We start from the raw sequence: 13731 nt of genomic DNA, 5'->3' as shown, positions 1-13731 counted from the left end.
TGTTAAAATTAAGAGTATTAAAGCAAAGCAAAAAAAAAAATATATAAAGCTAGTCTTTGTTTGCTGCCTTACAAACTATAACATTTTTTCTGCATTTGAAACATGACAGCACATTAAATAGTACCCATCTATATGCAGTCCCAGTGGGTTTGCTCATTTTTCAAAGGGTATTTCTTAAAAGAGATTTTTCTGCAATCACCACCTTGCTTAGAGCGGTTTATTACAGTATTACAGTATGTGCGTACTTTCTCTATTTGTGTTTTGGATAACTTTTTTTAATATCCTAACCACCTTAAATATACATTTTTGCATTAAACTTGATGCTTCTTTTTTAATTATAACAAATAGTGGTTATCGTTTAAAAGGTTTGCGTTCTTTTAGTTTTGTTTAAATCTCATTACCCCATCCACAAATGTATGGGAGAGATGCATTAACCTTTTCAACTGACAGATTTACAGTAAATGGTCTGAGCTTGAAAGTCTTGTCATTCTCAACAGAATTGCATGTATTCTGGGAAAGCTAAAAGGCAAAGAAGGATTCAGAGTATTTGGGTTAGTTAGAAAAGCAGCTTTTTTTGGAATTGACCTTGGGCTCATTGAAAAAAACGGACTACTTTGGTAGCGGAAAGCAAATTGAGTGTGCAGCTTAATTTGGGAAAGGCAGCAGGAAGGAGAATGGACGCCCTTTACTAGACGTCTTTCAAAAATAGTTCTCACGGGTCACTTTAATTGGTCCTTTTTGCAAAAATGGAGCATTCAACTCAGTTGAAAATATGGACACTTAAATGGAACTTGCTATCTATTACTGTTTATTTGAATGATGCTTGAAAAAGAAACTCACTCTCTAGCAAAAAATTATTTTTATCAATTGAGGATACATAATCTATAACTAGAGAACTGGGCTATCTAGGAAATGTTATCTGGGACTGAATGAGGACTAATGTACATGGACCCACTCAGGTTGTATAATTCTTTGTATTGCTTTTAATGCAAATAAATAGGATTTTTAAATAAAAGCTTAACCTCAGTGTCTCTGCGTGAATGGATTACTAGCTAGCTGAGAAATTAAGATTCATCATTACCTGTCTAGCTGCAACAACTTAAGGGCTCAAAAGGATACCTTTGTGAAGTCATCAGTTGGTGGTAAACTGAGTTACAGAAAAGGAGTTAAAGGAAAAAAACAATCGCAGTCAGTGAGCAGACTGCCATTAGCGGTCTCTAGGATTGAATATGCAGGCTACAACACAGACAGTAAGTCAGGTAAGAGACTACAGAGAAACAGTTGTATCACTGGTTTTGATGTTTGTTCCTATCCCCCATTAAAAAGTACCTCAGTGGTTTGGTGGCACCTTTCGTGTTAGATGTATGTCACATGCGATCTGTTATTACGATAAAACAACAATTCATGCATTAATCAGGAGTCATTTTTAGGTGCGTTTGCATATTTTGTGGAAAGCCCATATTGTGAAAAACCATGTACGTCTGTCTGAATGAAAAAAATCATGCTTATTTTGCAAAGAAATTTGTTGAGACAATTTAATTTTCGTTCAGATTTCTCAAGCAGATTAGATTGCACTAAACGGTTTAAATTTTCAAAATCTCCCATTGCAAAGTATTGCCAAATTTGCAAACTCGTATGTATTAAAACAGAGAAACTTTCTGGGCAACTTCAATTAGGAATTAGTTTGCGGTTTCAGTTTCACCTCAACAGTGGTTATATAAGTTGTATATTTTGTGTAGTCTTCTCTTTTTCTCGTCTAACAGACACCTGGATGCCCAGTGCAAGTGAGTGAAACGCGGGGCAGAGTGTGCCTGTGCAAACAGCTCACACCGCAGCACCCATATCCTGCTGCTTAAGCTAAGTTAACTAACAGAGTACAAAAAAGTTTACTTCTCTGGAAATGAAAAGAAGGGGAAATCAGTGATGTAAGCACATATAAGACTGAACTGACATTATCAACCAGATAACCAAACGGTGTTTGAACTAATGTATAACACTGGAATAATGTAAACACAGTATAGGTTTCAAAATGGACAGCGGTATTGGGAGGTGGGGAAGTAAGACCCTGATCTCTGGCACCCAGCCCTTGATCATTCAGTCCCAGATATACACAAACAATCACATCAAGTCCCCGATCTTCTTGCTCTACATGTACGATTTCCATTATAGCAACAACATTTATTTATTGCAGCATATTTTCATACAAATAATGTAGCTCAAAGTGCTTTACATGATGAAGAAAGAGAAAAAAGACAAAATAAGAATTAAAATCACAGAACACTAATTAACATAGACATTATAAAATAAATCGGATCCTTTCCATGTTCTTACTTATTTATATAATTTCAACGAATTATTAGGTTTTAACCAATATTAATAGCTAGATGCAGAACTTATGTCAGTTCCTTTTCTTGTTTCATAGGGTATTATTGATACTGATTTCATTCTAGTATTGGTCATTTTGTACTAGGGTTAGGCTTAGGGTTAGGGTTAGCAAGATATTTTTAAATTGCTAATTATTGGATACTGCTCTTTTGGTATATTTGTTTAAATTTTGTTTAAGGAAATTGAACAATAATTAGCCACAGACCCTCCCCCACTAACACACACCAATTGATGCCATTTTTACAATTGCAATCTGCTACATATGAAATCCACCACAAGCCTATTTGTGCTCCATTTTTATCTCCAATGTAAAGTGCTATTAAAAAACACATATTTGATGTGGTCTACTAATAAATGTAATTGCAGTGTTATCACTATTACTTTTGACTTATTTTACCACTGACTCATTGTTACAAAACTAATTAATAAACAAAAATGTAACAACTGTTGGATGAACTAATAAAAAGTGCACCTATATCTCCTAATATCAGCTTATAATAAGGAAGATAGTTTGAACACTCCCAGAATGCTGGGATGTTCCTGGTATGTATTGATATCACAAAATGTTTGAAGTTTGCTCTAAGACACTAGCAAGTTTACATTCTGACGCTACATTCGTTGGGCACCAGATGACAGCTTAGTTTAAGCTAAAGAAAACAAGTGTGATTGGTGCCTTTTAATTCCTCCTGTATATACTAGTTGTAGCTTGTGCTAAACCCGTGTCCGACTGGCTCCATCTTTTGATGTGCAGATTATCTTTGGTCACTTGGGTCTACATGGGAAGGAAAAGTGGATTTATGGATTTTTTTCCCATACATTTTTATTTAAAGAATTACTTTAAAGTTACGCTTCTTGAGAATATCTGTAGTAGACACAGAAATTGTGTGGTAAACAACTTATTTCCACTTGTTTGAACTGATTTTCACAATGGACACCACCTATTGCCTAAGAGCATATTGTCACTCTCCTGAAATGAGCTCAGTAGTTGTAGACAACATTGCAACACTCAGTGTGGAAAACCTAAACTGGGCTTACATTTCCTTAAACCTGGTGATACATCACTCGACTTCAGTATGCGGAGATATCAAACTTGACGATGGGAGTTGCTGATCTTGTTACCTGAGCATTCCAGATTATATCACAGGACTTGACAAATTACATGACTCTATGCAGAGTTTTCAGCGAGGTTTCACATTTCCAAAGTATCATGGGCTTGTCTCTTTTTCTGATAGCCAGTAAAGTGCTACCTGACAAAGCTGGGGCTGTACGAATGCTTTCCAAATACACAGAGTTAAATTGTAGTCTCACCATTTTTTTATCTCTTTTTCTCATTCTTTCATGGTATGTAAAACACCGATGAGCCTCTATTTTGTTTGTGATGCTCCTTATTCCTCATAGCTGCATTATGTGCCTTGTATTTCGTAATGAGCTCTCACTGGTTTTCAATTCTTGCATACACAGAGCCTGTCCTGTCCCAGGGACTTAACCTGTATGATTTTGTTGGGGCGAGTTGCACAGTCATTGGAGTGAATTGCTGGGTATGTCAGACAACGTGACTGGTAGGTCACAGGATTGCACTGCACCTTCTTCCAACTTGCTAGGTTATGTAAATTAAGTCTAAGACTGAAAATCACTGGAAAAGTCATGTAATGTGACAGGGTCTTCAATTGTATGAACGTGGACACATAGTTGCACTCAGCTAATTACCAGATTTAGCAGCAGAGTATGTGTTTACATGTTTAGAAAAAAAGAAATTCTTTATCAAAAGACAACATGCTTTGTTGCAACAGAACATGACTGCAGCATTCCCAGTTTCTCCCAAGCGCACAAATAAATGCAGTCCTGGCAATATACCAGCATTCTAGTGTGTGGCTCACCTGCATTAGTTCAAAAATCTCCTTCTTTGTGCTTTTGGGTTCCAAAAAAAAACCATATGGATAAGAACACTTAAGGATACGGCGGGTTTTCAAGAGCTCGTGTACAGCGTCTTCAATGAAGGTGGTATCAGGTGGGCCCCCTTCTGCTACAAGCCAAAACAGAAAAAACACAATCAACTTACAAGCCTTATAAATGTCAGCCTGGTGACTCGATTGTGTCTAATGAATACGGCACATGGAATTGTTACAGCTTTCTCTTCTTTTATTCTATTTATGGTAGAAAATAAATGTGTTCTGCTCAGTAATTAACTCTGCTTAAGATGAAATCACAGTACATTACACTGTGTACTTCTGGCAAAGGTTTTGACTGCTTTAGTGAAGCATAATGTGCTAAATAACGCTTCTTACCTCTGCTGAGAGCTCTGCTTAACTGTTCCATCTTTTCTTTGGCTGTTTTTAGCAGTCGCTGTTCCAGCTACATGAAGATAAAGAAGCAAACTGGTATAAGAAGGTTGGCTTGTTTTTAAAAAGGATGAGCATTCAAAGATTTCAGCCAACACCTCTCACCTGGTAGCTGTGCTCGTGGTTTTTATATCTAGTGTAGTAGTGCATAAATCGGTCCAGCTCCTGAAAGGTCTTGTGCTTCTTCTCGGCCTGCAACAGAGAGATTCACAGAAGATAAACACACAAGTGTTTAGTCATACAGTGTTGGGAGGAATATTCCGTTTCTATCCCATTCTTATTTGTTAAGATCCTCTTTTGGGCTTGTGAGTCAGGCTCTGAGCATTATTACTATTATTTTTTGTCGCTGAGGCCCTCACCATGAAAAGCAGTCTGTGAAGAGGAGATAAGATTATTTTGTCCCCTTCCCCATGACTCAGATCTGGATACGTGGGTTTACAAAATTGATGGATGGATGATTTTTCATCTGAACTACCTACCAGTATCCCCAGTGTTTTACAGCAATTAAGGTCCTGTGAAAGTGGAGCATGTGTAAGATGATATATACTATAAACAAACTGCATTAGTGTCACCTTGGGGATCAACTTAATTCTTCACTCCCTCTTCGTCCTCTTTTGGTGTCTTTAATAGTTTTCTCCTTAAGGACAGAGAGCTTGTCTCCTTATTATTTCATGAATCCAAAGACAAAGATTTAAGTACCCCTGAATCTGCGATTATGATCTTGCACAACAATGAGTGTCCAGTTTTGTTCAACAAACCCTCACTACTCCCTATATATTTTAGAAAACTTCAGTGGCTACCCAGGCCACACCTTAATGCTAGAAAACCTTTCAGTATTAAGTTCTCCCCAGTCACACTTCTTGAAGGACAAACTCAGACTTCTATGCACATATTTCAGCTCTGACCCCAAGTGTCCTCCTTTTGGAACAAGCAGTTCCATTAGCTCTGACTTGTGTAATTAAACATGTCTGCCTTGAGCAGTGGAAGATGCAAAATGCAAGATGTGGAGGCTATTAATGAAGCACTCCCTGTACTCCTGGAAAATGTATTTTTATCAAACTCCTCTACATTTTCTCCCAATCCTTTCTAGAAATTATTATTTTTGTTGGGCAAAGTCACTGTAAAAATGTTTCTGTTCTGGGCAATTTTTCAGTTAAATTCCCCAGAAAGCCTAATCCTCATATGCTCGGACATCTATTTTATAATCAAGTTCACTTGAAATTAACCTCCTTTGCAAGGACTAATACCTGAAAGACACTTTTAATTGAGTAGAAAACACCAATAAAGATTTTAATAGAGAAACTAAACACCCTTTAAGATTTGTATATCTTTACTGTATCTTAATTGTTTAAATAGATTAATACACCAGGGTGGGAAGGGATTAGGGCGTTGAGGCTGTGGGTGTGACATTTTACAGTCCAGATTATAGCACTTCACTTCCTTGACTAGGATGTTCCATTAACTATGTAAAAACATATTTTGCCTTTTCATATTGCTGTTATGAATAAAGAAAAATATATCACCAAAAACTATTTAATACCATTAGCCTACATGTTTTCATAGTAATGCTTAACAAAAATGTACATTACGGTGTTTTTATGATTTATTTTAAGCATCATTAATTTTTTTTGCAAGTGGAACAATGCTTCATGACTTAATTTTCAAATAGCCTATTGATGTATAAAATATTCTCTGCATTAATGGATCTCCTTTTATGCTTTAAAGAATGGGTGAGCGAACACTTGAGAAGGACCCTTCTGGAGTGAAGGAATGGGTCCTTGGGAGGGTTGCAACAGTAGACAGCCCAACTTGTAACACCACAATTAATGTTTTGAGAAGAGCCACACCAAGGCAAATGATTATTTATTTAATGTCTTTTATTGTAAGTGTATTGTTAACGTAGAAAAAATGAAATTTGACAAACGAGAGGAAACCATTCAGTCCATGAAGCTTATTTAGCTAATTCCTAAACTGTCCCAATTCCTCTTCCAGATGTATCTTAAAAGTTTTCAGCATTTCTGCTTCAACTGCATGTCTTGGTAGTTTGTACCAGAGTCCCACAACTCTGTGTATAAAGAAGTGCTTCCTGGCTTCAGTCTTAAATACATTTTATCCTAATTTCCACTGGTGTCCTTGAGTACACGATTTACCTTTAAGTTGAAAGAATTCTGCTGGATCTGCTTTATCAATGCCTTTGAGGGTTTTGAAGACCTGGATTAGGTCTCCACACAGTCTTCTCTGCTCAAGACTAAACATGTTTAATTATATGAGTCTGTCAGAGTAGGACATGTCCTTAAGTCCCGGTTGCACCTGGTTGGTCTCCTCTGCACAGCTTCAAGTGCTGGTTTGTCTTTTTTGTACCATGGTGACTAGAACTGCACACGATACTCCAAATGTGGAATCACTAGTGTGTTATATAGTCTTAACTCCCCTCGATCTATATTCATTTTTGCGACATAACCTAACATTTTCTCATGTACTTCCATGCATTGCTTAGATGATGAAAATGATGTTTCACCATAACCCCTAAACCCTTTCAGAGATTATTTCCTGTATGACAGTGTGTTCTGTCTTACATTTAGAACTGAATTTCCCTTTGCTCATATGTAGCACTTTGCACTTTTCTACATTAACATGCTCACTGCCACAGTAAAAATATTTACACTTGTTCCTGATGTCAATGTAAAAACAAAGTGTTATTATAATACACTAATTAAATGCATTTTGATCTTGAGCAAAATGCACACTTAAAATGTATTTCCTCAAATGAAAATCTAATCTGATTACAAGATAGATCTTGCATGATTTGTTGCAACCGAATATCGCAGTTTCAATTTGAACTTGGTAGGGGTGAGATGCTAAGCATTGATGGATATTCAGATAGTTGCTATTCTGCATATATAAATTATTTATGTGAATACTGAAATTAACCAAAATATGGCTAACAGGAAAACCTAACTGAAAGTGAAATATTCTGTTCTGTCACACCATGCTAATTTTTGCTCTAATTCCAGACACCCACTATCCTTTATTTATATCTGTTCGTATTTGGTGTTACAGCCCTCAAAACAGTTTAGGAAATAACTTGTAGGTAGCATCCATCAATAGATCACTGCCACAAGTTAACGTGTACTTAGCAGTCAACGTGCTATACGGCATTTTCCAAATGATCACCCAGTTCTGAAGCTTGTCCCAAGTCTTTCTGAATTGCTTTTGCTGCCTCCTCAATGTCTGCCATTCCTCCTAATTTAGTATCATCTGCAGGTTTTGCATCAGTTTTGACAGACATATTTAAAAAATAATATATAAATTTAAAAAAAATACAGATTAAGTACAGGCAGTCCCCAGGTTACATATGAGATAGGGACTGTAGATTTGTACTTAAGTTGAATTTGTATGTAAGTCGGAACAGGTACATTATTTTAATAAATGCTATTGCTGACTGACTGTAACCAAGTGATCGGCCAATGAATGATGGAGTTTCACCTCTCTCTGACATTTTTATTATTTCCACTTTATTTTAAATGGTGATGGTTTTTCTCTTCTTTACTGTATCACCAGCACTTACATCAGATTTGTTTCAGACACATTCTTGGAGGGTGAAGACAAAAGGTTAAGATGAGCTCTTCTGCACAGCACTATACACGCTATCACAGCAGGAAGGCACTCGTCGTCAACACGTCTGATGTACTGACAAGAGACAACTTCCTGCTATGTGCGTAACAGTACAAGCAGGCTTGCTATTGAGAATGAATGGGGGCAGCGAATAGCGGTTCAGCACCAGCCCACCACACAGTCACCTCCACTACAGTATGCTGCTTGCAGCGTCTGCCCACCGAGAACAAACGGGGCAGCCGTGTGTGGTGGCCAGGCCGTGAAACACCCCTCATTCTGAATGCTGTTTAGTGCTTTTCTGTGTGGAATGTTCTATTTTTGTTTAATGTTTATTGCTTATTTCACCTGTGATATATTTCTAAATGTGAACATCACTCAACAGATGAGAAAAGTACTACACTATATAAAAATAAATAATGACAGTAATAAATAAAAAACTAAATTATCAAACTGAATTGAAATGTGTATCCTGTCTGAAACAAAATGGAAATATCCATAAGTCTGTTAAACTTCAAAGATAAGATGAGATTATAAATTGTCCAAGTGTATGCAGGAGAGTGTCTACCACTATTACTGACAACACAAACAGCTCCCCTTGATTTAAGGACAGGAAGAAAAAAACAGGTAGAGAAATGGATTGATATTCAAATATAGTACTGTGAATGCTTTGCCAGTATTCATTTTTTGGTCTATAATCTGTTCAGGGTATGCAGTAACTAACTAAAAAGTTAAATAAATAGATAAGGTTCATTGAGTAAATTTGTCTTACCTCCACTGTCATCTCCTTGGACTGCTCCTCCACCTGCTGAATGACCTCATATCGAGTGCACCGATAGTAACCTCCTGTGGATGAACTGTGTTTTTTCCACTCCTCCAGGCAGATCCAACAGAAGTCGTACTTGCACTAGATTGTACACAGTAAAGTATTAGACCATTGACAAGAGAAAGAGCAGCAGTAGTCAGTTTTAGCCTTCCACCATGAAGTCTTGTTAACCCCCACTGTTCATGGCATGAGGTTAGGACTGGACATTGACTCATGAAGTGTGAGTGTACTATGTGTCCTGCACACAGATGGACCTTGCATTGTTCAGACTGTCACTTGGACTGCAGTAATACTGATGTGGAAAAGTGAGTATATGCAAAGTATACACAGTAAATATTGCACACTGTATGTATATGTAGACATACTCAAGTTAAACTCAAGTTAAAATTCTGCACAAATATTAGACACTATTTCTACACACAATGAATCATAGACACACAGAATAAATAACTAGCTTGATAATATGTATAAGAAATTAGGTGAATAGAACTGGCAAGCTTGTTGAGCTGAATTATGTGTTCTTGGCAAAATTGTTCCAGTGTTCTAACTTTAAATATTCAATCCCACTTCCAAGAATGTGTCACCTACTATTCAAATCATACATGGAACATCTGGAATCACTGTCCCAGATCTTGTAACTGTCTGGTATGCATACCCGAAACCAAACGACCCTCCTGACTCCCTAGTAGTTTGTAGTCAAGGATGGGTCAATGGTGAGTGAGAGACAACAACAAGATTCAAATTGTTGAAAAAGTGCAAAGTGTATGTTTATTTCAAGCAAAAGTGTCTAAAGTGCAGTAAATAAATATTTAATAAATACATAAAAACAGTGCATTTAAAAGAATGTATTAAAAAGTTAAAGCTTGTTTAAAATCCTTTTGGCAATATCTATAAAATATGTCCCCTTTGACTTCAACATCCAAAGAAGTTTATCCCGCACTAAGGTCATAAACAGTGACCATCTCATTTAAATTCATTGCATTCTGGATGAAAATACACAGGTGATGCCTTGCTTGTCCCGCTTACTCCCTCCGACATTGCCTTGTTTTCCATGGCCATGCCAACCACAGCTCATTTCCTGGCAACGTCACTCGTCTCCACTGCTCCGACTCAGCAGTCCTGACGCCTATCACCTTGAACTTGGCCATACTTGCTTCTTTGCTACAACTTCCACAGGAAGCCCACTCTGCCCCCTCCAAATCGGTACCCGCAGAACACAATCTGGTTCTGTCGTCTTCCCTGCCTCCACGATCCCTTTGCAGGTTTGACGATGTCATCTCAATTAGGAAACTGCATACTGCCTCTCCAACTGATTTCACTACAGACGTCTAAACTGATCTCCAAAAATTGACCTCCTCCTATCCTAGGTGATGCAGATGTTGACTCAATTACCTCGTGGTGCAACTAACAAGGAACGACCACAGTGATCTCAATTGCACGTGCCACTTTATAAGCCAGTCTCCCAGCCAGTAGCACCATCTCAGCTTGTCTTTGTCTGCTCTGCCTCTATTTGCACGGTAGCACTGCATTTCACTGCACTTTCCATTTTAAAAAACAACTCCATGACATGAAGTGTCATAGAGGTGTTGACAACACATGGACTTTCTCACCAATGACAGAATTATTAACAGTATTAATTGAAGCAATCCATAAAAAGCTTTAATGCTTTTAAGAACGTCATGAGTCATTTATTTTCTATGCAATCTGCTCACCAGATGGGTAACTCAGGGTTCTTATTGCTGAACCTCACCACTGGTGTAATATGATGTGAAGAAGAATCCTCTGACATAAAACAGAGTTTATGGTTTCTTTAGTGATGTTAATTCTGTCAAGGGCTCTGTTGCAGAAATGTATCCTCGCGCCATGAAACTACCGCCATCACACTTTACTTTTTGACTGGCACAGTTGGTATATAAGACACTACTACATTTTTTAGTCATAATGGAGAACATGAAAACTAAAAATATTGCTGTATTTTGGCAAATGTGTGTCATGCAATATACTTTTGTTTTTGATAGTTAGCCGTGGAAGTTTTGGCCAGTGTCCTTCTCCTGATGGTCATATGAACATTGGCTGAAGGAAAGGAGGGCCCTCAGTTGTCTTTGTGAAAGAACCTATGAGTTTCTACTGGTATTGCCTGTATGATGGGCACTGATAAAAGAACTAACTTTTGTTTCAACCTTTCTTTATTTAAAAAATATGGCCCTGAGTTTGGTACATCACCATGATGGAGTAATTAGCACAGCTAATTCACAAATCCAGGAAGCTGGGTTGAAGTGCAAGCATGACCAATGTGTGTGTTGAATTTGCACTTCTTCTGCCGTACACTCTAGCCTGTATGGTTAAGACCACCAGTCATGTGTATTTGGGTAATCAGAACTTTAAACTAGTCCTTTACGAGTCAGTGTTATGCCTGTTACAGACTGGCATTCGGTCAAGGGCTTGTTCCATTATTGAATTTGCCTCCATGTGCCGTGTGCTGCAGGAACTTGTGTGCCTCAACCTCTAGGGCTTACTTGGTCCATTCTGTGCAATAGGCTGTGGCTCTCTGATTATGGAGAAATGGATGGATGACCCTGACTGTAGTCTGGCAGAGCCAAACATCTGTTTGCTGACAAATCACTTTGACATCAAAGTTTGTTGGAGTTATTTTGGGCAGGGCTGGTCTGCCATGTAAGCCAAACAAGTAACAGAAGCACCACATTGTGGTTTATCTCAATTTATTCTTACAGAGTATTGCAAATCCTTGGAAGATCTGACCGAATTCACTATGAAACATTTCCAGTAAAGGAAAACATTACAAAGGGTATACAGAGGTGGAATTGTACATAATTAATTTGCCATGGTGGATGCTTACTTAAGTGGTAATTAGTATAATTTTATTTTTTGCATTTTAGAATAATATTTGATCTATATATTTTATTTATTTGAATGTTAATTAATATTGTATACCTGTAAAAATATTTTAAAAATGCTTTTTTTTGCCACTTTTGTAGTACATTTGAGGAACTCAGTCTACCCATTGTTTCTGATCAAAAGAGATGCAGCTACATTAAGGCAACTTCTTCATTACAACTGTAATATAATGGGCATGTGAGGAAGAGCCATACAAAGAAAAATTGCTTGTATTTCTTTATAGAATGCCATGCCTGCCTCCTTTCCCAAAAATAAATGATGCAGAATCCATGCAGGAGCCTGAAAGTGCCCTCTGCCTCAGACCCACCTTCAAAATAAAAAAGAAAGCGCCTACGTTTTTTTTTTACTTTCTAGACTCTTTGCTATACTACTTCTGGTTTGTAGTCTTCTTTATTTTTCACAGACAGCTTTTACCATGCCTTCTCATCTAATGCTCTTCAAATTCATCTCCATTCATCCACTTCTTGATTTCTTCTTCCTTGTATTTTTAGTTTCCACACTCAAGTGTGTTCATATTCACGCACATAATCGAGGTAAAGTGAATAACCTGATTAAGGCAGAAACCTCGTTTCTTAATAATCTGTGTTTACATGTGCAAGTAATCTTCTGGAGTTGGCAAAATGCTCCACCGTCATTAATGTGCGCAAAAAAGAATAAGATGTCCACTGTGATTTAGAAAACAAGTCTGTGGTGATTTTCATGTGTTTTATACATATGTTTAGTCAACCTGACACTTTATTTATAGGTCTCTATTAACAGATTGTGTGCAGAAAACTCTTTTCTGATTGGCTGTGGGATTGAGCCTTAAAAAGGACGTGCTACGTGTGCTTTTTACCTTACACCCAGTGCTGCTGGAATAATAACAACAATGCAGGTATTGTGTTAGGTTACTTACTACTTTAAAAAGTAATCAAACTATTTAATACATGTTACTTTTGTCGTGTTATCGTACTGTTCTCTAGATTGTGTTGCTGAGCTAGCAATTTCTGAAATATTGAAATGGATTATTTCAGCCAGGAGAAGGTATAATGTGATTGCCCAAGCATTTCCGTCTGGAAATTGATTTTGTGGACGCTTCTACCTGTGGCAGCTGAAAGCGTGCGCAAAGCAAAAACATGTGCAAGCTGACAGAGTGCAACTGACATGCACAGACTACAAAACCCTTAACAGTAACCCAGTTAAGGGTTTACATGGCCACATAAACAGATTAATCCACCTCTGTTAATCAGGTTTCTCAGAGGCCAATAACCCCATTTCTCTAATCAGAATAAGGGTTTAGAAAGTGATTTAGAAGTCAGGTTTCTATCAATAGCTGGGTTACTGAAGCACATATAAAGCACATGCTAACTAAGACCAGTTGCACATAGTATGTTCTTACAGTGCCTGTATGCTGTTTTATGTTCAGCTGCAATTGCCTAGACACTATAACACAACACAAGACCCTGTAACCTCAGACATGTCTAGCAGGAAAAAGTTTCCCCACACAAAGTCGTCCTTGCCAATATCAGAACACCAATTTTTTTGTATTCGTGGAAACTATAAGACATAACTACATAAATAAATAAATAGCAGTGTCTAAAAATATGCCATTATAAACAAAACCTAAGCAGATAAAAATAATCTTTCATTACGATGATTCAAAACAATTTTCTT

At 37.4% G+C, this 13731-nt stretch overlaps 1 protein-coding gene across 8 annotated transcripts in view; it reads right to left on the bottom strand.

Moving 5' to 3' along the window:
- The window catches only part of LOC120515645 (ankyrin repeat and IBR domain-containing protein 1-like), a 445503-nt gene that overhangs the window by 36291 nt on the left and 395481 nt on the right, over positions 1-13731 (bottom strand). For 6 of the 8 annotated variants that reach the window (XM_039736854.1, XM_039736853.1, XM_039736852.1 and 3 more), the window contains 4 exons: positions 9109-9243; positions 4830-4916; positions 4671-4737; positions 4263-4408 (listed from right to left, as the gene is read on the bottom strand). In XM_039736854.1, coding sequence (XP_039592788.1) covers positions 4263-4408; positions 4671-4737; positions 4830-4916; positions 9109-9243 — 435 coding nt within the window. The remainder of the gene's footprint in view (positions 1-4262; positions 4409-4670; positions 4738-4829; positions 4917-9108; positions 9244-13731) is intronic. The other 2 variants (XM_039736855.1, XM_039736857.1) reach the window with 1 other exon arrangement.

The sequence above is a fragment of the Polypterus senegalus genome, chromosome 15 (assembly GCF_016835505.1).
Source record: "Polypterus senegalus isolate Bchr_013 chromosome 15, ASM1683550v1, whole genome shotgun sequence".
NCBI lineage: Eukaryota > Metazoa > Chordata > Cladistia > Polypteriformes > Polypteridae > Polypterus > Polypterus senegalus.
The sequence above is the reverse complement of the archived record's forward strand: the minus strand, read 5'-3'. Positions and strand labels throughout refer to the sequence as shown.